This window comes from Python bivittatus, unplaced genomic scaffold (genome assembly GCF_059951505.1).
Source record: "Python bivittatus isolate LINGU-HERP-01145 unplaced genomic scaffold, Pbiv_v1 ctg000980_np1212, whole genome shotgun sequence".
Taxonomy (NCBI): Eukaryota; Metazoa; Chordata; class Lepidosauria; order Squamata; family Pythonidae; genus Python; species Python bivittatus.
This window is the reverse complement of record NW_028277125.1, coordinates 23961316-23984715: the sequence shown is the minus strand read 5'-3', so window position 1 is coordinate 23984715 and position 23400 is coordinate 23961316. Positions and strand designations below refer to the sequence as shown.

Sequence of the window (23400 nt, the reverse complement as noted above, 5' to 3'; positions counted from 1 at the left end):
AAGGACAAATGTTATTTAGAAAAATGCAGACATTCAGAAAAGTCCATAAATACCTCAAATCTTGAGGATAAATGCCAGGTCCATCTGTAATAAAACTAATCTTGCTCATCCATGATTTGGTAGTGAATGAGTGAGCAGACCTGGCTATATATTACTAACACCTGGTTGGACAATAGCAGTGTTGGTGCCCCATTGGAAATCTGCTCTTCTGGTTTTGTTCTATAAAGGCATAGATGGCTTGGCACATAACGACCTGCAGGACTGCCTTTTCCTTCCTGAATCAGTTCATCTGGTATGGTTTTCCTGGGAGAAGCTTTTGGTCATACCCCACTTTCATGAAGTAAGGAGGCCTGGAGGTGCACTTACTCAGTTGCTGCTCGGGATTGTAGAATGCTGTCCCCTTACTTAGAATTAAGATTTGCTCCATCCCTTCTATTATTTTGGAAGTGAATGAAGATGGTACTTTTAATTTAATTTCAAATTACACATTGAATGTTATTGATTATGGCAAATTTTCTAAAATTTGGGGAAGAATTGAAGGGCAGAGTTTATACCCACACTGTTTATCTCTTTATACCTTTCAGTACTTTTATACTTATGTACTTCAAGCTTTTATAATGTCCACACAGTGATTCATACATTGCATTTTGTTCTTTAAACTTGTCACCTCTTTCCTTTTGAAGATCTCATTAATTCATTCCAACTACGACTTCTTTGGTCTTCCCCTTGCTCTCACCCACTTTTCCTTCATATATTCTGTTTTATGATTTGGTAGGATAGTTGGAGGAAGAATTAGAGTTACTAGTTTTGGTAGCACTTATAATATATCTGTGCTTTTGGCCCACATCTGTAAAGTAGTAGGCATGTTGGTGCGATATCATTAATCTGTATTGTGCCTATAACTAAAAAAGGCATTGAAAAAAGCAAATTGATAGAAGCACTAATGATAAATAAAAATCATTTGAATTTGTGGTATATTCTTAATAGTTTCTGTGGTATTCAAGTATCTTTAGATATAATAAGCACACTTTGTCCTCTGTGTGTGCAAAATAGAATATAATGACACAATGAATAGCAGCTGTGAAAAAAATACAATAAAGTCCATGTCATAGCATCATTAGGAAAACTATTGGTTTTTTTTAACTGTTATTATTGTAGTATTTTTATATAAGTCAATGGTGTGGCCATACCTGCAATACTCTGTACAGTTATGCTTGCTGTACGTCAAAATGGATATTGTATAATTGGAAAAAGTGCAACTAAATGAACCACTAAAATAACTGAGGGAATAAATCAAGCTTGAAGAACAATAACATTTAAAACATCAGTGGTAAGGAGTGATGATAGTGGTCCATAAAATTAATTGGTATAGCAAGAGTGAATAAGAAGAGGTTTCCCAAGCTTTCTCGGAAAACTAGGACCCGGGTCATTCAAGTAAGTTCAGAGCTGAGAGATTCGTAACAGGTAAAAGGAAAGACTACTTTTCTTGGTCATAGTAAACTCTGAATTTTACTACTATAAGATACAATGATGGCTGTCAATGTGAGTATCTTAAAGAAATGCAGAGTAAGGCTGTATATTATTTCCAGCACCCATAATAGCTGATGAGGAAGGTATATTTTGTTCATGACCTTTGCATTTACTTCTCATAAGCATCAAATTGGTCAAAGAATCTAATGCTGGTTTACATAGGCCTTTGGCTTGCTCCTGCAGGGAGCATCTCAAGCTCTTGTGAAAAGTATTTGAATTCCCCAGAAACTTCTAAAAAATTACATATGACTAGACATAGGGCCTGAAAGAGATACCACTTACCCAGTTAGTTTCTTCATACAATTCTTCCTTCAGCTATATGTTTACCCTTTTCTGCCGAATGTTTATTTAAAAGAATACTGGAATACTCCAGAATGGAACAGAAAAAACAGCAAGGTTCGAATATGAATAGGGGTGGACTGTCCTTCCACCAAGTGAAGGGGGAATGTTGGTAATTGGTGATAAGTGTGTGTATTCACCACAGATAAAAATTCCTGGCTCAAGATAGGAATGGGTGATTTTCTTTTGAGTCCAAAGGAGAAGAAATCCTTTCACTACCACAGAATGCAGCACTGAGGACTAGACTGATAGGGCTCCTTTAGGACAATTGAGTAAAATTAAAATTGAACTGCTCTATGTTTTTTGGTAATAAAGTTGTGGAGAATATCATGAGTGTTTCCTACCATAATAACTGGTCACGCAAAACAGTTGAAATATATTTCAGATCAGAGGCATTGTCTTTTTGATGGGACTGAAAGACTATGAAATGAGTAAACATTTATGTTAATTGCTAGGGAGAGCTAAGTATCAAATCAGCCCGCACAGACTATATAAACAAAGAGCGAGACCACTCTTCTATGATGCCAGACAGAATCATAACACAGCTGCTAGAATTGTTCTTTCTGTAGGTATTTAAATTTCCTTAAACAATGATATTGCCCTTTGGAACCTTAGCATAATCCCTGCCCTTTTTCTTTCTTCCTTACCTTTCCCACACCCTGTATTTACTTCAGTTGTAGACTGTTCTTGAGCATTTTTATTAAGAAGAAAGTCTGAGTTGAATGGGACTTACAGGTAGTCCTCACTTAACAACCATTTGTTTAACAATGGTTCAAAGTTACAACCTTGTAAAAAATGCTTTATGATGTGTACTCACACTTAAGACAGTTGCAAACCATTGCACCACCCCTTGTGGTCATATGATCGCAATTTGCAACCTTTTTATGATGGTCATTAAGCGAATCACCACAGTTGTTAAGCGAATCATCACAGTCATTAAGCAAATCACGTGGTTGTTAAGTGAATTCTGGTAAAAAATGTCCATTGGGGAAGCTGGATTTGCTTAATGACCATGTGATTCGCTTAATGTCCATTGTAAAAATGATAGTAAAATTGGGTCTGGTCATGTGGTTACTCACTTAATGACCATCCTGCTTAATGACCAATTTTCTGGTTCCTATTGTGGTTGTTAAGCAAGGACTACCTGTACTGTCAAGTAACTGTGTGTAAACTTCAACCTGAAAATACCAACCCAGTATGTCACTGTCTTTCCCAAGAAACTTACAGGAAAGAAATTGAAGATAATGTTTTGATATCATAATACATATACATGGTACAACCCTGAGTGAAGTGCTCTGTGCCAAACCCCTCACAGCCATCTGCCACCAGGAAAGCTAGATGATCACAGAGTCTTATTAACCAAATTTATTTGAAGGAAAACAGGAGTTTAGGTTACAGAATCTTGCCAACTGAATATGTTTACTTTAGCATCCCATTTATCTCTCAAGTTTGTAAGGGGTGGACTTCCTTAATTTTTCCAGTTGCCTGTTAATGTGGAGGGAAGGTGCATGCTCATTTTCTGATAAAGGAGAGATGTACAGTTGTGAATGTGTAACTCTTGGCTAGTTTACTGGCGAGACAATCTTTGTCTCAGTACAGTATAACTTCAATAAGTCGCTGTGCTGGTTAGTAATAGGCTTTCAGCCCCAGTTCAAAGTGCTGATCATTACCTTTAAAGTCCAATAAGGTGTGTCCAGCAGTGTCTTGCCAGAATTGAATCTACCTGTGTGGTCCAACCTAGAGAGTCTTTTGGGAGTCTCCATTCCTCAAGAGCTCTCCGGGACAAGGACTAGATAACAGGCTTTCTCTGAGGGAGCACCCACGCCTTGAAGTGTCCTTCACCTGGATGCTTCCACTGCCCCAACTCTGACTGCCTTTCATAAACCAGTAAAAGTAACGCAGTCCTGTTTCTGTGTCTCTTTGGCTGTAGTTGATGGTGGATGGCCATCATAAGAATTGGTGAGTATTTTGTTCTATAGTCTATACGTTATTTCTGCTTCATGGCTTTAATCTGCTTTATGTTTTGCTGCTAACTGCCGAGAAAACCTTTTGAAGTAGGCAGATTGCACATATTGTTAAATAATGCATAATTAACTTTGTATGAATTTTAAAAAGGCTTGATGCATGTTTTAAGATAACTCTTTTCTAAGATCAAAGTGTTGCAATTGGATTATGTTTAACTAATTAGAGATATTTTTGGGGTGGATTTAAAATCCACAGAAGGATATATCAGTTGAATGAATGTTAGCATGAACTGGTTAGAAATGTCAGTTTATATTTTATTAACAGTAATATATTGCCACCTTTTGGCTGTACAGTATAATTGCTGTTGGTAACCCTACTTTTTAAACTTCTGTTTGATAAAATTCAAAATGGCATGTTCAGTTCTATTGCTCATTTTAAAGATCTGCATTATGATTGCATTAGGAAAATTTTGTGGAGCAGCTAATCTACTTTTCATACTTTATACCCAGGTGATACTATAAATATGAGCAATAAGGATTGGCTTTAATTTTAATTTCTTTTCTTCAAGGAGAAAATAGATTGGAATGCTACCACTTATCTTGGCATAGAGTGAATCCTCACTTGATTATTAATTTGCTATTTAAATTATTCTTGTGGTTTAAGCCAAAAGTAACCTGACTGGAAACTAGATTGGAAAAAGCTGTCTCCTATGTTGTGAGCAGGAGAATTAAAACTAGCTTATTATGGGTTCTCTCCCTAAACTGATTGTATTGTGCCCTCACTTAAGTCTTACACAATCTCAGTTAGGCAATTGTGAGTTAGGGCAGAACCCTAGATGATCCTTTCTGCTTGGCCCATTGCCAGTACAACCACCCCATCATTTCCTGAATGCTGGAACCTGTGACACCCTCTTCCTCCCTTTCCCAGCCCAATGCAAATGAACCTCACATCTGTGTTTTCCAGCTTCAGGTTCAAACCTGCTGTTTTCTGACCTAAGCAGATGGTCTTCAGTGCTTCCTTTCAGTCTAATGACAACCTAGCTCTGATTGGCTGAAGCGTCTTGCATGCCCCCTCCCCTCCAGTGGTGGGTCATTGCCCCGTGCAGCCATTTTGTTCTGGTCTACCAGGCCACAATGTTCTCTGATGGTTGACAAATGCTATTTTTTCATAATCTTGGGTTGATCCACCAATGACCAATTAAATCAATGAGCTATCCTTAACCCTAGAAGCTGATGCTCCATTCAGTCCTTACATCTCCCAGTGGCCTCCCTTTTGGGTTCTACCCAGGCTGAGTTAAACGTGGTTCTCCTGATTTCCCACCCTCAACCTCAGTACTGCAAAACTTCTCTATCCTTTCCTTTATTTTTTAAACTTCCTTAAGTTGCAAAGTAGGAACATTACTATTTTGTTTCTGTGAAGCTGAATGATCAGTGTTCCTTGCTGCAAAATTCCCATGGATCTTCAGAGCAGGGGGGAAGTAAAAGGACAACCTGTTCCCAAATGCTTTGAGTACTGTAACATGACAGCAATGATGGTACCATAAGGGCAAAAAGGAAAGGGTCTGTGTTAGTGTCAAAAGTCATAATATGGGAAGGGTAGGGCAGGGAGGGGGAGTAAAAGCATCCATGTGTGCAAACATCTGGGAAAGTAAAGGAAAAACATGAAGACTAGTTAGGAGGGAACAGTCCCTAAAGGAAAAGGTAAGCCAGTCCACACAGGAATGCATCAGCAAGGCAAGGATGGGCAGAGCAAGAAATAGGGGATCTTGGGGTTATGGTCCAGGCTGAACACCAGCCGAGTCCCATTGCCAACTTGCGGGACTCTGGAGTGGAATTTCTGAAGTTGGCTCTAGAAACAGCTGGAAGCAGCATGGGAGAAAAGCAGCTTAGCCTACAGTTTTGAATTGCCCTTAGACAGCATTGTTTGTGCCAATCAAAGATCCTTGCATTGTATCATAATCCTGATTATCTCCGCTAGATGGCACCGTATATCTTTTCTAACGTAAGGAAAAGATCCTTCTCAGTTGTCAGATGGACATATACTTTGTAATAGTTCCTGGGCTGCCTGCCTCCTTTGCACACTGAAAACCGTAGAAATGATGTAAATGTTAATAATATGCTGTGCAAAATGTATTCAAATTTGTAAAACAAGCAAAACACTTTTATTTACAAATAGTAAACATTGATACAAATAAAGTTTTTTTTAAAAAAAATGCTCGGCAATAATGTCACAAATCAATATATTCATGATAAATGCGCACCTCTGACTTCCTGATACTCTGAAGTGATCTGATGCTTTCACTCCTTGTGTGAATGTTTGATTTTCTGAAAAGCCTTCGTGAAAATGATCTACACATAAAAAAATAGATGATTGGATCTAGGCAGACATTGCATGCCGATAGGAAAATAGTCACTTCCTTGCAGTAGTACAAAATATTCTGTGCAGAATCATCTAAATAATAATCTAGTTGACAGAAATTAAAAAGTATTGTGCACAGATGGTATGGCAAAAAGCAAATAAAGAATACAGTCACAACAACCCTTATGCTTTGACTGTGTTTCCTCTTGCGACTTGAAGTGCTGATAAACTGCTTGCTTGATTTATAGATATATTTGGATATTTCAATATAACATCCTATTAATACAATCAACACAATTACAAATATGCCGTTATTGATGTAAATGACAGCGTTGTGCCATTTGACTCCCAGTGGGGTTTTCAGTTTTAAGCAGTCGCCAGTATTTATCCTGGTTGGGTAACTATTAGTGAAGACCATATCTGGCAAAGCTAAAAATGCCATAACAATCCAAACAACCAGTGACAGAATCTTGGTGAAAGTAATGCTGTACATCCTGGAATCTCCGAATGGTTTCACCACTTTTAGATATCGGTCCAGGCTAATAAGTCCAAGAAAAACAATTGTTGTATACATGCTGGCGTAAAACAAAACTTTTGTATACCGGCATAGGAAAAAATGGAAATGCCATGGCCCCAGTCTTGAATCTTGAATAATTTTAAAAGGAAATGTGAGAGTCATCAGCAAGTCTGCAACTACAATGTTTTTGAGGTAAAAAATAAAGCTGGTCTTGCTTCTGATGTGGAAGAAAATCCATACTGCCAAGCTATTCAGAAAGATGCTTGCCAAGAATATAAGGAGGTAAAGCATAGGTAAAACAATAGTTGTAAATTCATTATTGGTAGAATTCCCAATTAGATCTTGTGAATAATTGGCCAAAATAGGGATGTCTTGACCCGGAGGTTGATGATCTATAGGAATGATGGTTAAAAGTTGGTTAAAAATTGTAGCTATTTCAACGATGCTCTCAGCTAAGTATTAACCAAAATCATAAACACATTGAAGCTGGCTCTGCATGATGTGCAGAAAAGTCTGACTCACATTTCTCTTTTGATCCTAATTAACACATGAAGCCATATGAAAACAGGTCCACAAATTACTTCTAGAATTGCATATTCTATTTGTTTTTCAGTGGAGGAAGAAATGAGGAAAATCCACCAAAAGACCCAGGATGATAAGTCATAAGAATCTGCAGTGTGACCTGTGTCACTCTCCTTCATTATGACAACTCAATACTATGCTGGATGGGGCACAGTAGGAGAGATGTACCCCTCTTTGCTCTAACCAGGAGTCTTTAAAAAGTACTTTCTAGGCATCCCCTCAACTGAAAATCTCTTTCCTAACTACTATTCAGCATTGTAGGATTAAAGCATACAGTTCTTTAAAAACTGACAGATATTCTAACAGGTCTGCCTATATAACTGTCGTTGAAACTAATCTACTTTTTGTACTGTTTTTATTATGACTACAGAGATGGTGTATGAGCTACTAAACCATGACAATTAGTGCTTTAACATCAGGTTATTTTGGATTGTGTGGATAGGAAACTGGGAGTTTCATGCAGTTGATTATTAAAGAGCATTTGGTTATAACTGCCTATTAATGCACATACACACATTCACACAAACCTCCTGCAAATGCTTGAATTCAAGTAATTGTGAACATGTAATTGAGAAATTGCTTCAGACAGCAGAACTAGAATTAATGGGTGAAAACTATAAAAAGGCAAAGTTCAGCATTAGAAGAAACTATCAAATGGAAGAATTGTGCAGCAGTGGAATAGACTTTCTTGGGGGATATCTCTTATTAGTAGGAAATATTTAAGCAGAGGTTATGGTTAGCAGAATATATGGCAAGCTTTCAGAAATGCTGAAGTTGCAAGAAATCAGCACTGAGCTGTGTGTTGGACTAGATGTTCTCAAAGATCACTTCAAGGTCTCTTATTTTACATAGGGAGAGTGTCTAGGAAGAGAGCTATTGGGCATGATAATTGGGCGTGTGTTTCCATATTCAACTGAATACAATCACTAAGGAACAACGCCAGGAAATTATTGTTGCTTTAATCCATCTTCATGAGTTTTTCGGAAGCTCTTGGTTGACCACTACAAGAAACAGAGAACTAGACTCAACAGATTTTAAGTCAAGATTTCTAGTACTCTTCTGCAGATGGTCGTATAAAGTTTGACATCTAAAGCATTTGGGCAAGTTTTTCCTCTAAAGCTGCCTTTCAGCAACAGTACTAGTATTTCAAGAAAATAGTTATACTGCTGGGTTAGTACTGTATAAAAAAGAGCTTTAGACCACAATTACAGCAATGAGGTGGCAGAGAGTACATTGTTTTAAATAGTGAGTACATTTAGTGATACAGATGAGTAAGTTCCTGCTGCATGCGAGGGCTTGTTGAGCTTAGTCTCTGAAGACTTAGACAAAGACACAAAGAGCACTGATGAAAAAGTAGGTCTTGAACACATTTGTTATGTTCATAATTATTAAGACCAGTTCAGCAGTAGGACAAGCTGCCTAAGAAAACTTTGAAACCTTTTTCTTTGGAATACCCTACATCTAAAATATGAGACTGTGCAGTAAGATACGTTTGATCTACTGAATGAAGGAAAAAGTAGGATTGGAGAGGCAAGTTGGAATCTAATCCTAAATTTATGCCAGTGTCATTGCTTTTCTAAGCAGAAAGAAAATACAAGCATGGATCATCTATCCTGAATTGGGCTGCATATTCGTAGCTGGTTACAAATCCTATACTACTTGCACCCTAGTTAATATTAAGCATGGTTAACATTGCTGCAGCCAGAAGGATGAACATAGAAAAGGAGGAAAGAGTTTATGGGAGGGAAGAGCTGAACTGAGAAAGATCTGCAACCCAGTGCTCTATGACTATCATTTATAAAAGGAATAACATTTGTAAAGATAAATAAAATAAATGATAAAGATGGAGTAACTAACAGAATAACTTTATTTATGCTTTTAAGATGGCTTTAGATTGGAAAAACTAAAACTTTATCAGTCTATGTCCCCCTAGGCATGGATTTAGCAATACAGGAGTTGTGGGGGCTTTTTAAAATTAAATAATGTAATAACTTTTAGACCAATTAGATAACTTTAATAGTAACAATGTAATAACTTTATTAGGCCAATTAAAGTTTTGCATAATCATTGCAATCTTTTAGTTTATTATAATAGGAGGCAAATTTATGAAAAATAAGAAAAAGGACACAGGGAAGGAAATATGGCTGACCTTTGAACTGTATCTATAAAACTTGAATTGGCATAATAAAGTTACTGCCTTTGTGAAGTTTGGATTTTTTTCTCCCTAATTTCTAGCATAAATACTATTGCTTCTTTAATTGAGTTGACTTAACGTTAGCTAAACAAGAATGCATGTTAACAGGTAGTTAATGAATATAAAGTGTTCTCATGAAATGTGCTTAGGTTTTATTTTTTAAAAAATGAAATTTGTCCTTTTTAATAATACAGTATTAACTTTAACAATTCCAGCGTTTAACATTATACTTTATTCTTGTTAGATGAGGAAATGTTGTACAAAATAAATAAAAGGAAAAAAAAGCCGCCTTCTAAGGTGTTTTATCTTGTTGGATTTTGTCATTTAAAACTCTGAATATTGATAGGCTTCTCCTGTTATGTTCATCTGATGATCTGAAATAATATTGTGTTCCTGGGCTAAAACTAGTATTGAATATTTTATTGAATATTAAATGTTATGCTAATATTGATGGTATTGGCATTTCAGATAACATGAAATAAACTGAGGCTTAAGCACTTAGCATCTCTTCTCTCTTTCTTTTTTTGGCTGTTTTAGACTTTTCAAATTTAGTATAAAAATAATGGTTACAAGGAGGAAAGGGCACTTTTTTCTGGTCTCATTCAAAAGAAATTATTTTCTGATGCCTTCTAGTAATGCCTAATGAAATTGGGGATTCCTCACAAGAAGCTAAAAGGTTTCTCCAGAAGCTTCATGAAACTGCATTGTTTTTATGTATAATAAAGGTATAATTTTGTGGGAAAACATATGTTTACTTAAATGGAGCAACTAAAGCTTAATCCTAATATTTGCTTCCTTCCTATCAATATTATAGGGCTTCATCAAGAACATAGATTGTTCAAGGGCTCAGGCAAATTTTCTTAAATGTTATATGTGGATTAGAAAAAGTACTGTACTTACTATAAGGCTGAGAGCCAGTTTGGTTTAGTGATTAAGGCACCAGACTACAAACCAGGAGACTGTGAATTCTAGTCCTGCCTTAGGCACGAAGCCAGCTGGGTGACCTTGGGCCAGTCACTTTCTGGAGGCAATGGCAGACCACTGCTGAAAAACCTTGCCAAGAAAACTGCAGGGTCTCCTCTAGGCAGTCACCAGGAATTGAGACTGACTTGAAAGGAGAAATATATATATAAGGCCAGAGAGTTAAAACTGATACATTTGTAATTCCAGTGTTAAATAGGAATGAAATAATCATAACATTTAACTGCTAAATGTTATGTAAGTCTTACAAAATTATGCTAAAAAAGCAGAGGAAACTGTTTAAAAGAGATGGAATTCCTTCTTTTTCCTTTTTTCTAAAAAAAAGCAATTACCTGTAAGGTTCAGATATGATATATTAGACCCCATTATTACTGTTGATTTGCACATCAAATGCTTTTCAGAAGTCATGTTGGTGGCAACTGATCTGCGGCACATCACGGATTGTGCAAATTTTAATTTCTGAAAAATATAGGAAATGAAAATATTTACAGTGAACAAGTAATTCAGTGTAACTATCTATAACTGGACAGGGAAAGGAGCAGAGGGAGATGATGGTACCTTTGTTAAAAAATATTTTACTTTCTGTATTGCCATTATTTTATGCATTAAGTTTCTTTCCTTATCTTACTAATGAACACAAACTGAGTTCCTGAAATCAGTGGCCTTGGTTTGGCTGGTATAGGGAATACTCAATTTCAAGCAGTGTTAATATTCAGTGTCTCCCAAGAATGGCCATATTTCTAATTTGTTAACACAGCTTGCATCCTCCTATATTGATGCTTCCTATTTGATTTTAGCCTTCTGATTGAACCATACTCCTCTTTTTTAATCCATTCTTTCTCAACAGAAAAAGATCAGGGTCATTTTCAACAACCATAGAATAGCTGAGCTCTACCAGCAGTCTCTGCTGTAAAGTTGAGAGGCAGCAGTTTATTCAAATCGAGAAATAGTAATGCTTTCCAGTTGCATAAAAGTTAAATATATTACGGAAAACTCTCATTGTAAACAAAGGAAAAAATACTATTGAATTATTCTGTTCTTAGAATTATTTAACCAGGAAAAAATAGTAAGATGTGGAGATCATTTGCGTGACTGTGCAGGGATTTTCTGCTGTTTGTATAAGTCATCGAACCCCTACTCAACTTAGTTTCATTGTGCTATTTTCATGTACAAAACTGCTTCAGGTGTAATCTGAGAATTTGAGTGTATATACAAGCTATGGATAAGCAGAGCTAACCTTGACTTTCTGCATGCATTGGAAGTCCCTTCAGACTGAGGTGGGGATAAATCAGATAAATAAATAAATATTTGTCAGCAGAGGCTTTCCCGCGCAATGTTTTTTTAGTGGGCACAGACTTTTTTCTTCGTTTTAGTCTGTATCTATAAAGGACATTTTCCAACCAGCAATATTGTTCTTGTGCACAGAAGTATCTTTGGGACCTATACAAGAATTACTGAATACGAGATGCTCTGCTGTGTTTTGGGCACTGGGAAAATAAAATAGTTTGTATGCCTAATGTTTAGATAATAGCAAAATAATGTTTATTTACGGTAGGTATTGCATAAACAGGTCTATGATTTACTGGGATTTAAAAACTTCAAATTACTGGATGCATTTGAGACTGCTTGAAGAAGGGAAGTTCTGGGTATGTGAGAGAGTGAGAAAGTGAAGAAGACAATATCTAAGCAGTGTGTTGGGACTATCATATTTTATATGAAAGGCTGAAATCTTTCCTTGATAAAAATGTACACTTCAAAGAACAACAGAAATTACTTCAAGTCTATAATCTTCTTTGTGTATCTCTAAGAATGCAACCAAGTAAGAAGGTAGGGATCCAAAATGAACTGAACCCAGACTGAATGTAAATTTGTATCCCATTTAAGTAGTAAGAATTTCTGATACTTGAATAATTTTTTGGGGATTCATTCAAAGTGACATTGAAAGAAGGGAAGTAGTGATACATCTGGTGGATTGAAAGCATGCTATAGATGTTGCAGAGAGAACAGATGTAGTAATGGAAGCAAGCTGTGGATAGTCATTTAGGATTGCTCTATGATAGATGTTTTGCTGATATTAACTACTGCCATATTGACACTATGCTTTTTTTATGTAGTATTTTTATTAATAACCAGCAGTGAGGGTCTTTATGGAAATTGGAGAGCAAATGAGTTTCATTAGTATGAAACTAATCTGCTAATTGCTTTTAGAATAATGAAAGTAGTGTAAACCTGTAATAAATCTAAAGAAATACTTAAAAAGTTTCACTGTCATGAAATTATTTTTATAAAGATCTTTTACTGCCTTTTATTAAATTGCCTTTGTAATTAATACAGAGAGCTTGTTAAATTGGAGGAAAGCCCTACCACCAGAAATTGTGTTCAGCTTACTTTGAGTATTTTGGAAATGGAGAAATAATGGGAATAGCCTATTATTTGAGCTCCTAGAGATGGTGATACAGTATGTGTTAGAAACATATTTGGAATTAATCAGAGATTCATCCAGTACAGCAGTCTTTCCAAATGCATTAACCCTCCTTATGGCAACCTATGCAATTAGTGACAGTGAGTTTCAAGCAGGTATAGTCTATTAAAATAATATAAGACAAATTATGATGCAAAAAGAACATATGTTACAAGGTTGGAAATGGTTTTAAAATCAAGTAACATTTAAAGAAGAGTGTGTGTATGGGGATGGGATAGGAAGGGATGAAAGTCAACTAATTTATTTTGAATCTCCCAATGGAAGCTATTATAAATTCTGCTGTCCATCATGTCTTAAAGTCATTCTGAACTTTCATGGCCAACTGAAGTTTGCCTGCACATCTTATTTTGCCAAATGTACAGCATATGATTTCTACTTGTACATTCAGAAGGGAGTGACAATCCCTTTGATTCCCATTTTGTGCATTTTTGTCCATTTTGTGCATTTTTGACATTTTATGACAAAACAAGTCTTCTTGCTTCATTTCTTTTAATTGCCTATTGGGTCCTAAACATCTGAATCTTGTCCTTTAAGGAATTCAGCTGTGATAGCATTTAAGATGTCAAAAGTTCCCCTCAACAAAACAGTTCCACTGCCTTGCAGTCAATATAAGTTGCTTATTATTCAAACCCACGTAATCATAACCAGGTGTGCCCAAACACATTCTTTAAAACCTTCAATAGGTATGTTGTAAATACTCTAGGATTGATACGATAATTTGAATGTCAACAAAGGGTTAAGTTGTCCTTTGCTAGTGTACTACATGGCTGTTTCCACAAGAATTTAAGAGAAAAGAGGAATATTTTTAACTACGGATTTTTATAGATTGTGTTACTGTATAGCATCTATAAAGTTAGAGCTTGCCATATGGAATAAATGTATAAAAAGTATGTACAGTGTTGCACATACTGTATAATTTGTCAGTAAAGTTAATGGACTGGTTTGGGTACAGAGGTAACAGTCTTACACAAGAAACAAAATGATTGATTGAAGGATAAAAGCTAATAATATCTGATCTATTTATGTACACATCAAAATGAAGGATGATAGAAAGCATTGCATAAAGAGCATACAAATCTCAGCCTGGTTTTCCATTTCCATTTCCATCTGTTTTGTCTTGTTTTTTTCCAGCATCAGATTAAAGGCAATGTAATAATTTGAATAATGGATGTGTTTTTGATGTAGCCTGCTATTAATGCCCTTTCTTTCTTGCAGCCTGTGAAATAAATATGTAGCAGGTTGACAGAGACTATGTTCTGTTGGAGAAAAGAGATGCTGCTTCTCTGCTCTGATAGAAATGGAGGAGCTGCTTGCTCGGGGTGAGGACATGTGTTCCTTGCATATCTTTTACTGAATTTGACAAGAGGGGGTTTTAGGTAATTGTGTGCAGCGGTGGAGCACCCACCCCAGCACTTGGTATTTCAACTAAAATGTTGCCATCTTTAATTCTGAGGAGTTTTTACCACAGTGGATTAAGGCAAGTTTAGTTTTTTCAAATATGATAAAAGAAGTGCCTTGGTGCTTTCCTGTGTGTTTTAGCCATTCTTCCAGTTTTGAGGTGAAGAATCTTGGACAAAACGATGCTAGTTTTTTTTTCCCCCCCAGACAAAGTTTGCTATATTTATCAGAGCAAGTAAGGCATGTAATGCACAGTTTGGTAAATGTAGCCATGCATCTTTTATATATATCTTCAATCAAAACAAACATCACTGTTTGAGTAGAGGAAAGCTTTCAAGGAATACAGTTAGGACATCACCCTACCCAACTGATTCCTTATATTGACATTTTACTGTACTGTTAGGTCAGTATCAGAATTTGGTTAGGTTAATATATGTCTAGTCACAGTGTCAAATTGTCTTTTAATAACTCATAGAATTATAGAATTGAGAGGAATGTTAGAGGTCATCTTGTGATGGACTGGAATGGAGAAAGCTGGCGCATCCCTAAACATTCCAGAAGATAGTAGAGAGTTGTGCCTGGGAACTGCTAGTCAGTCTGAGAAGATTCTGTAAACAGGTGCTGGCAAATAAACCTTGCTGATTGAACCTGCATGGTCTCCAGGAGTTCTTTGGGCTAGGCCTGACACATCTCCTGCAACTCCTGTACTATGTAAGATTCACTAGAGCATTTCTGACAGAGGACTATCCAACTTTTGTTTGAAGACCTCCAGCAAGGTAGAATTCACCACTCCCTGTCCTAGCCATGTACTGGGCTGACTACTTGCACAGTCAGGAAGTTACTTCTGACATCTAGACTGACCTACTTCCTTGTATTTCTGCAGATCACATAGAACTGCAATGGGTGGCTAATATTTTAAAGGAGATTCATTCATCTTCCTTATCATGCCATTGGTAAAAATGTTGAACAGCAGAGGCCCTAGGACAGGCCCCTGTGGCAGTGCACTTGATATTTTTCTCCAAGCTGAAGAGGAGGCATGAACAGGCCTTCCTTAGATGAAGTCATTCAGATGGTTTGAGTCCACTTAGCCCATATTTCACCATTTTTAAAAGGAGAATATCATGAAAGACTCTGTAGAAAGCTTTGCTGAGAACAACTTAGGTCATTACAACCATCGCCCAATCAAAGCTTTGCTGAGATCCAGGTATACTGTAATATGTGTACAATATTCCCCTAATCTACTAAACTAGTAACTGTTGAAGGAAATAATGTTCATCTGACATGATTCATTAGCAACTAAACCTTTGCTAACTCCTGTTAATTGTAGCATGCCTATCCAAGTGCTCACAAACATGCTGTTTAATAATCTGTTGGAGAACTTTGATAGGTCTGTATTTACTGGGTTTTTCCCCACCCCCATCATTTTTGAAGATGGGGATGGGATTTGTTCTCTTCCAGTCTCCTGGGACCACACCAATCTTCCAGGAGTTCTCACAGATTCTCAAAGACAGCAGTTCTGCTCTCACTTCTGTTAGTTTCATCATTTAAATTAGCTAAGATCTCTGTTACTCCCTCTTTGTCTGTTAAACTGCAGGTCCCACATCCTCCAATGGCATAACAATTAATAACTGGGCTCTGTTTCCATTTTGAGAGAAAAGCAATGCAAAATAGGACTTAAAAACTTTATTTTCTCATCACCACCCATTACCAATTCACCACCTTCTCTTTACCATGGTCCTATACCTACTTTGGCTTTCCTTTTTCTCTACTGTACCTAAAGAACCATTCTGTTGCCTTTGGTTTCTCTTATAAATCTCAGTTCATGCTTAGCTTTAATCTTTTTAATACCATTCCAACCAGTTTCTGAAGGCATCATGTTCTTTGTATTCTTCATTGGTTATGTGTTTCATTTCCTATCCATGTCCCTTTTTCTCTTCAGCATTTTAGGGAGATCCACATTTGTCTCTTAATGTCTCTAATGTTTTTTTCCTTGATGTACAAAATAAGATGGCTCCTTCAGTATCTCATTTTGTAGGATTTCTCATTCTTCCTGGACACTTTTCTTCTTCGTGGTTTTAAGCCATAGGATCTGACTTACCTGCCATTGGCTTTCATTAGAATCCACAGTTCTAAGGTATGCAGGTCTAACTCTTCTCAGTTCCTTTTCCCCTGGATATACTGAATTCAATGATAACATAATTGTTATTCCCCAAGGTAACAGTCACTTCGATTTTTCTCAACACATTGGTGAGAGATTTAGGAAAGCAGGACACCCTGTTCCTTCTTCCATTATCTGCCATATAAAGTTGTCAGCAAGAGAGGACAAGTATTTGTTAGAGGTCCAGCTTGTCACAGTAAGATTCCTAGCAGATGTCTGGATAATTGAAATCTCCCATTATCCCTATCATATGCCTCAGACTTGTCATCTGACACAGAAAGCCCTGATATGTATCTTTTGTCTGCTCAGGCAGTCCATAATAATCTCCAGGACAGTATTATTTTTGTTTCTCTTTCCATTTATCCTTATACAAACTTTCAACAGAATTTCCATGTGCTGATTCCTGATCTTTTTTTGCAAGTATTTTTTTTTATGTCAAGTGCAAGATTGTAAATGTAAATAATGTTTGACTGACGTCATTTTGGATTTCTGTATTTTCAGTCCTCTGCTTCAGTACCCTGGCTTTTGTTGAAGCCAAGAAAACCTCTGGGGAAAGGCCATAAGAGGGCAATTTCCTGGTGATGTTTTCCCACCAACTAGATCTATACCTATCAAATGTTATTAATGGAGATCTTTTTGAATAAGTTGTAACCTTCCAGTGCTGTGTGCCAATCATGTGTTCACTCCAAGTTTCAGTGATGCCTATCATGACATATTTGTGTTCCCATTAGGGTTTCTATTTCTCCCTGTTTATTTCCTATACTCTATGCAGTTTTGTAGAAAGATCTGAGGTCAACTGCTGACTCTCCTAGTCAAAGTCCCATGCAGAACTTCCCTGTTTGTTTTCTCTGCTCTACAGTTCACAGAAGATACTACCTTCTGACCTCCCCCACCAAACTTATTGTAAGCCCTCTATTTGCTATCCCTATTTACTGACTCAGTGAACTCACTCGCTGGTAACTAGGTTTTTTATAGGCTCCCTTGAGCTGCCTCATCTAGGTCAGAAGGAACAATGCCCCAGTCAGACAGTCTGTTGGTAGAAGGTAAAGTAGTATGTGTAACATTACTGAAGGATAAAAAATTATTTCACCATTATTTCTTACAACCTTTATTTATGTCTACGTAGCCAATAAAACATGACTTTATGATTCTTTTGAATTTTCCCCCCTTTAGGCAGCATGAATTTCTCAGTTTCACTTTTCCCCACATTTTTGTCCCACAAATTCAAACACTTAATTCTGCTTAAGAATAAATCTTCAAATACTGTGTTACTATAAAGCGATGTAAGAATGTTGAATGTTATTAGAAGTTCACTGAGCAAAAATTCTACACTTTTGTACCACATGTACTTTGTTCTGTAGAATTCCTGGACTGTGAAGCCTTGCTTACAGTCACCTATGCCTTAGTCACCTCCTGTTTGGATTACAGCAATGCACTCTATGTGGGGCTGCACTTGAAGACCATCTGGAAGCTGCAAGTAGTCCAGAATGCAGTAGCACACACAGTTTTGGGTGTCCTGTGGTTCAACTGAGTAACACCGCTGCTGCGTTCCATTTGCTTTCCAGATGTGATTCAAGGTGCTGGTTATCAGTTTTAAATCCCTACATGGCATAGGGCCAGGTTACTTGTGGGACTGCCTCTCCCTGAGGATATCTGCTCATCCTACTAGGTTAGATAGGGTTGGTGTGTTCCAGGTTCCTGCCCTTAAATGTTGCCATCTTATGGGATCTTGGAAGTGTGCCTTCTCGATGGCTACCCCAGTCCTTTGTAACAGCCTCCCATCTAAGATCAGAGGAATCCCTATCCTTTTAGCCTTCTGGAGGGCTGTGAAGAGCTGGGTCTTCCCCCAAGAATTGGGCTAGGATGGGGGAGTTGAGCTGTAAGTATGTTTGGTCTGACATCTGGGGGGAAGAGTATCTTTGTTTTTAACTATTTTTTGGATTGTTGTGAGCTCCCTAGTGTCATTGTATGAGGTAGGTGGCAACATAAGCCCTGCAAATAAATAAATAAATAAATAAATAAATAAATAAATAAATAAATCTACTCTGTTACTAGCATTGATACATCTTAATGGATAAAAAAAAACAACTATAAATGAGGGAATATAATATGTTGACCGTTTTATTATAACTATTATAGCCATTCTAGGAAATGACAGTGTATATATAACAAAGCAAAATTCAAAAACAAATAGCTTAAACATTGTTAGCATAAAGATAAAATAATAAGGCTAACCAAGTAACTAGGTTATTGAACTCCAGAAAATCTGCATTATCTTAGTTGGTATGCATTCAATTGCCAGAATATTGACCTTCCAAACAGAAGGAAGTTGTTTGAGCTACAAGCAGTGTGGCAGCTGTTTGACTTGACTGGCTAATGAAAAGATGTTGAAGGATGAAAACATGTTGAAAGCAGAAGTAAACCACCGTTTTTCCCATAACAACAATATATTAATTAGAAATATTTTCAGAGATGGAATAATCCTGAAAAAATGGCACAGAATATTCTTCCTTTACCAGATTAGATTCAAGGTCAGCCTGATGGACAATGATGTCCCTTAATTATATTCTATAGAGTTGCACATCCCAAGTGACAGAAGTGTTAATTTAACATAGCCTGTCCCTCAATGTGTATCACAATTCTGCTTTATATTTTTCTTCCAAGTGCAAAGCATACATCATGCAGGAAGCAAAACTACTTTCTCCATTGTATCTATGCTGAAATTATGCAAGGTCTAGGATGCTTACAGTCCAAATATTTTGTTTAAAACTGAATAAAAAAGGAGAAGGTATAAGAGATGAAAAAGTAACGAATTAACTGTGGTGTATAATCAATTTATGGAGCAAACTTTTCTTCTATAATATTGATTTACTACCTGATAGTTAAGAAATATGTTTCATTATTATTTCAAGATGGCATATCTGTGTTAGTATAGTATAAAATAGTTTAGACAATATTTAGTAAATTAAAACAGGTAAAGTCCAAACTCTACAGTACCTTGATTGAATACTTTTGGTCTTGACTACTCATGGTACTAACTGAGCAGGAAAATGATCTTAATTTAGGCACGGAGAGGCTTTAAAGAAAATAAATGTATTGTTCCGTACCATTTGCAAATTGGTAATGTAGTTAACTAATCTACTCTGGGACTGTAACAGGAAGCAACAAATTAAAACATTCTTTATCTTCCTGCTGTGATTGTGTTCAAGATACTGCTGCCCCTGTACAACAGTGCAATTGTCTATCTGTTGACATATCTTACTCTGAAGGAAACTCTTAACATAATTTTAGTCCTAAATAATTAGTCCTATACAAAGTTAGTAAGAAGTTCCAGAAAACAGCTGGAGTGGAGGCAGTATACACTGGATTTCTTTTTTCTATAGTATATGTACTCTCTGACTATATATTTGATTTTACTTTCAAGCCCATCTTAATTTAGGATTACCAGAGGAAATGGATTGTATTGCTTTGTTCTATTGAACCTGTTCTAGAGCTAAGGAAATAAAATTGCCCTAATTCTTAAGATGCTCTTATGTCAGGACAGGCTGCCGCAACTGTATCTGGGCTGGATTTTTGTCTTCTTGTCAGGTGCATGAGAAATGTCACATAGCAATTAAAACAGTGAAGGAATTCCAAGGAAGCTTTGTACATAAATACATACCAGGTTGTTAATTAGGCTTGTAATTAAAATTTATAGAAGACCACGGTATGTTGGAAATATATCTGTATTTATATTTTAACTGGAACAAGTTGGAACAAGTCCCTTTAGTTGGGAACTGTAACAACTGTAACAAGTCCCTTTAGTTGGAAAAAGAATGCCATGTTTGTCTCTGGATTAGCTGTTCCGTTCTTGCCCTCTGCTACCTCTGCTAATAAAAACCACAATATTTCAGACTGAAGGCAGTGCCGGATGCATGTTTGATTTTGAGAAGGCATTGTGGGCACCCACACAATAGCTACCATGGTAGACTTTCTTATTCATAAAATGGCTGCCATGGTGGTCATGATCAAACACAAAGCATCCATTTATCAGAAAATTGACTCTACGGTCTCACTGAGGAAGTCTAAAGGTGTTCTCACCCAATAACTATGAAGCTATGTGCTTTGCTTTGCAATGTGCCAGTTTGCTATGCAACTATTTTTATTAAAAGAATCTTTGAAAATAGCAGACAAGAAGACTCAGGGGCATCAAGGGAAACTGCCTAATGCCTGCAATCTCCATATACCACCCTTGTTTTAGATAAATAAATCTGTTGCATGTATCCATAGAGGTTTGGGACAATCAATTTTGTATTGTCACTGATACTGAAGAGTCACTTGGTAATTTTTGCTGTTACAGAAGTGCAAAACTCTTATACTGTGTGCAAACTCTGGAATATCTTGCCCATGTGTGGAAAACATTATTTAACTAGGATATTCACAACTGCAAATGCTAGCCCAGGTACTACTTAGTTTAATCAATAAAGTTAGTTGTCTACCAGCATGCTGTAGCTGAAGTATAAGGTAATGATCAAGGTATTGCAATAATATTCAGTTTGCAGATGATAAGATCTAGTTGTATGACCTAGTATCAATTCTTGCTCCTGGGCCTTATTCCTTGGTCTATAAGAAAGGCTGGTTCCTTAGGAGACAGATACCTGAAGGATGATGGGATGGCTCTGTGTATCCTTATCACATATAAAAACAACACATATCAAAGGACACTCTTATCTTACACTCCAAGATAAAGAGACTCAGCAAGAACTTGTCATCTTCATTACTAACTAACAATGTATGTCACTGTCTAACGGTTTTACTGCTCATCTTACAATCTTGCATCGGGACTCTTTGACCCCAAGTTCAAAGGTCCGATGACTCACTGTATTTAATAAAACAATAGTTTGGATCCTCTAAGGCTGTTTTGGTAAGTTCTTTGTAAAGAAATATATACTAGGCTGCATGTGCATTTTCTACCACAATGTCATATACGGTAAACAGTGCCTCTTACCCATGTTTATGGGGATAAAACATGAACCTGTATTTGTGTCTTTGAATAACATTTACTGAAGCATAGTCTTTTAAATGTTTCTGACTGATGTCATCATTCTGCATGCGATCAAAATAATTTTGAATGTATTATTTTATTAAAGATTTATTATTGAATGTATACCATGCCTTGCTGTTTATGCCAACATTCAACATGCTTGAAACAGTAGTACCAATATCAGTGAGAGATGAGGTGGGCTCATGGTCACTAAGCTAACATTCCTAACTGGTGATCTCTAGATATGTTGGGAAGAGAGTTCCCAGGATACATGATAAGTATGACTTTGTTAGTTGGGAATTCTAACAGTTGGATTTGGAGGGTGCAAAGTTGTTCCAAGTCATTAGAGATAGTTTTACATGCATGCTGGAGTTCTATTTAAATTAATCTTATTTAATGTATCTGAGAAAGACAATTCTATGCTTGAAACTTGCAGAAAAATTAAGAAACAGAATAAGACAACACTGGCTTTAAGAAACAATGGGAATGATAATTGTAGCTGCAGTTTATGTTCATTTTCTGATTTTGTTGCCAACTGACCAAGTTTCCTTTTCTTTACATCAGTGTTTCTCAACTCTGGCAACTTTAAGATGCGTGGACTTCAACTCCCAGAATTCCCCAGCCAGTCCAGACATCTTAAAGTTGTCAAGATTGAGAAACACTGCTTTACAATAAAATTGAATCAAAAGGAAAGTTACCTATTAGGCCTTTCCATTGTAAGATTCTTATACAATTTGAAATGCATGATATATTCCTTTGTCAATCAAATTATAAATTTTTAGGTAAGAAAGATTTCAAGAGATGGTTTTGTAAATGGACACTTGCAGATTCCTCCATTATCAGTGAAAAGGCCTACCCCCTCACCACTTGACAGAAAAGCGGTTACAAGGAAATTACAAAAGTTTCCATACAGTTGTTTTAGGAGATATTGTAAATCATTTCTACATGGAAAATAGCTCAGTTGTTGAAATTCTTGTAACTCTATTCCTTTATGCCATAAAAATTGTGATACATGCTTGAGAAAAGGAATATTTTGCTTTAAAATCCTGACACTGGTGGAATATATTGCCCATATTAATTTCCATTTTCTTTCCATTTTGTGAATTGTTTTGCTGCCTTTTCCATGTTAAAAGTATTTAGATTTTCTACAATGAGATATGGAAAAAATAAAAACCCAATATGGTAATAATGGCACATGTTAAGGTCAAGTAAACTATGAACACTGGGTTCATGGCTGCTTAGGATGCCCTCTTATGATCCTTGGACCATGACCCATGGCATTCTTTTGATTTCTTCTTCCAAGGTCAAGACTTCTGGTATTTCAAATCTTGGAATCTCTACTCATGCCTTCCTTCACTGGTCTCTTTTTTTTCTCATTTAATTTCTAATTGTGGACAAAAGCTAGGACAATTTGCTTAATGTCATAGGATGCATCAAACTATGAGTAAAGGAGATAATATTATTTTCATTTCCTGTATAAATCTTTTCATGTGAATTTGACAGCATTTGTATAAATACATTTAGTTTGACTGCTATTGTTAGTAAGAATGGTTATTACACATTACCTCTATTTTTCAGACTTTAAAAAATGCAAAATTAAAAGGTGTAGGTTAGAACAAAAAAGGCAAACATTTGTAATTGAAATAGTAAAAGAGAAACCAGTGTATAAATAACATTGTATTTGTGAAGTAATTAACCTACTCTAAGTATATCCTGCTTTAGAAACAGCAGTCCTTTACGCTATGTATAATAGAGCATAACATAGTAGATTATGCTGTGATCTATTATACATAGCATAAAGGAGTCTGGTATTTGGGGACTGCCTCAAATAGATTATTTAACCTTTATACCAATTGTACTGGCATTTCACCTG

At 36.4% G+C, this 23400-nt stretch overlaps 2 protein-coding genes across 2 annotated transcripts in view; one reads left to right on the top strand and one right to left on the bottom strand.

The window, feature by feature from the left end:
- MED12L (mediator complex subunit 12L) overlaps positions 1-23400 on the top strand; it is a 190729-nt gene that overhangs the window by 79367 nt on the left and 87962 nt on the right. The gene's annotated exons all lie outside the window — the stretch shown is intronic.
- GPR87 (G protein-coupled receptor 87) lies at positions 6062-10925 on the bottom strand. The gene is made up of 2 exons (XM_025172233.2): positions 10799-10925; positions 6062-7101 (listed from the first exon to the last, which is right to left on the bottom strand). The coding sequence occupies exons 1-2, from the start codon at positions 10899-10901 to the stop codon at positions 6062-6064; spliced, it is 1143 nt and encodes a 380-aa protein (XP_025028001.1). The 5' UTR covers positions 10902-10925.

Bases quoted from the DNA above. Each gene is read 5' to 3' on its own strand.
- GPR87 (XM_025172233.2), bottom strand. From the start codon at position 10,901: ATGTGCCGCAGATCAGTTGCCACCAACATGACTTCTGAAAAGCATTTG. The intron at 7,102-10,798 runs GTAATTGCTTTT...TCATTCCTATAG, and splicing joins ATCATATCTGAACCTTACAG to ATCATCAACCTCCGGGTCAA.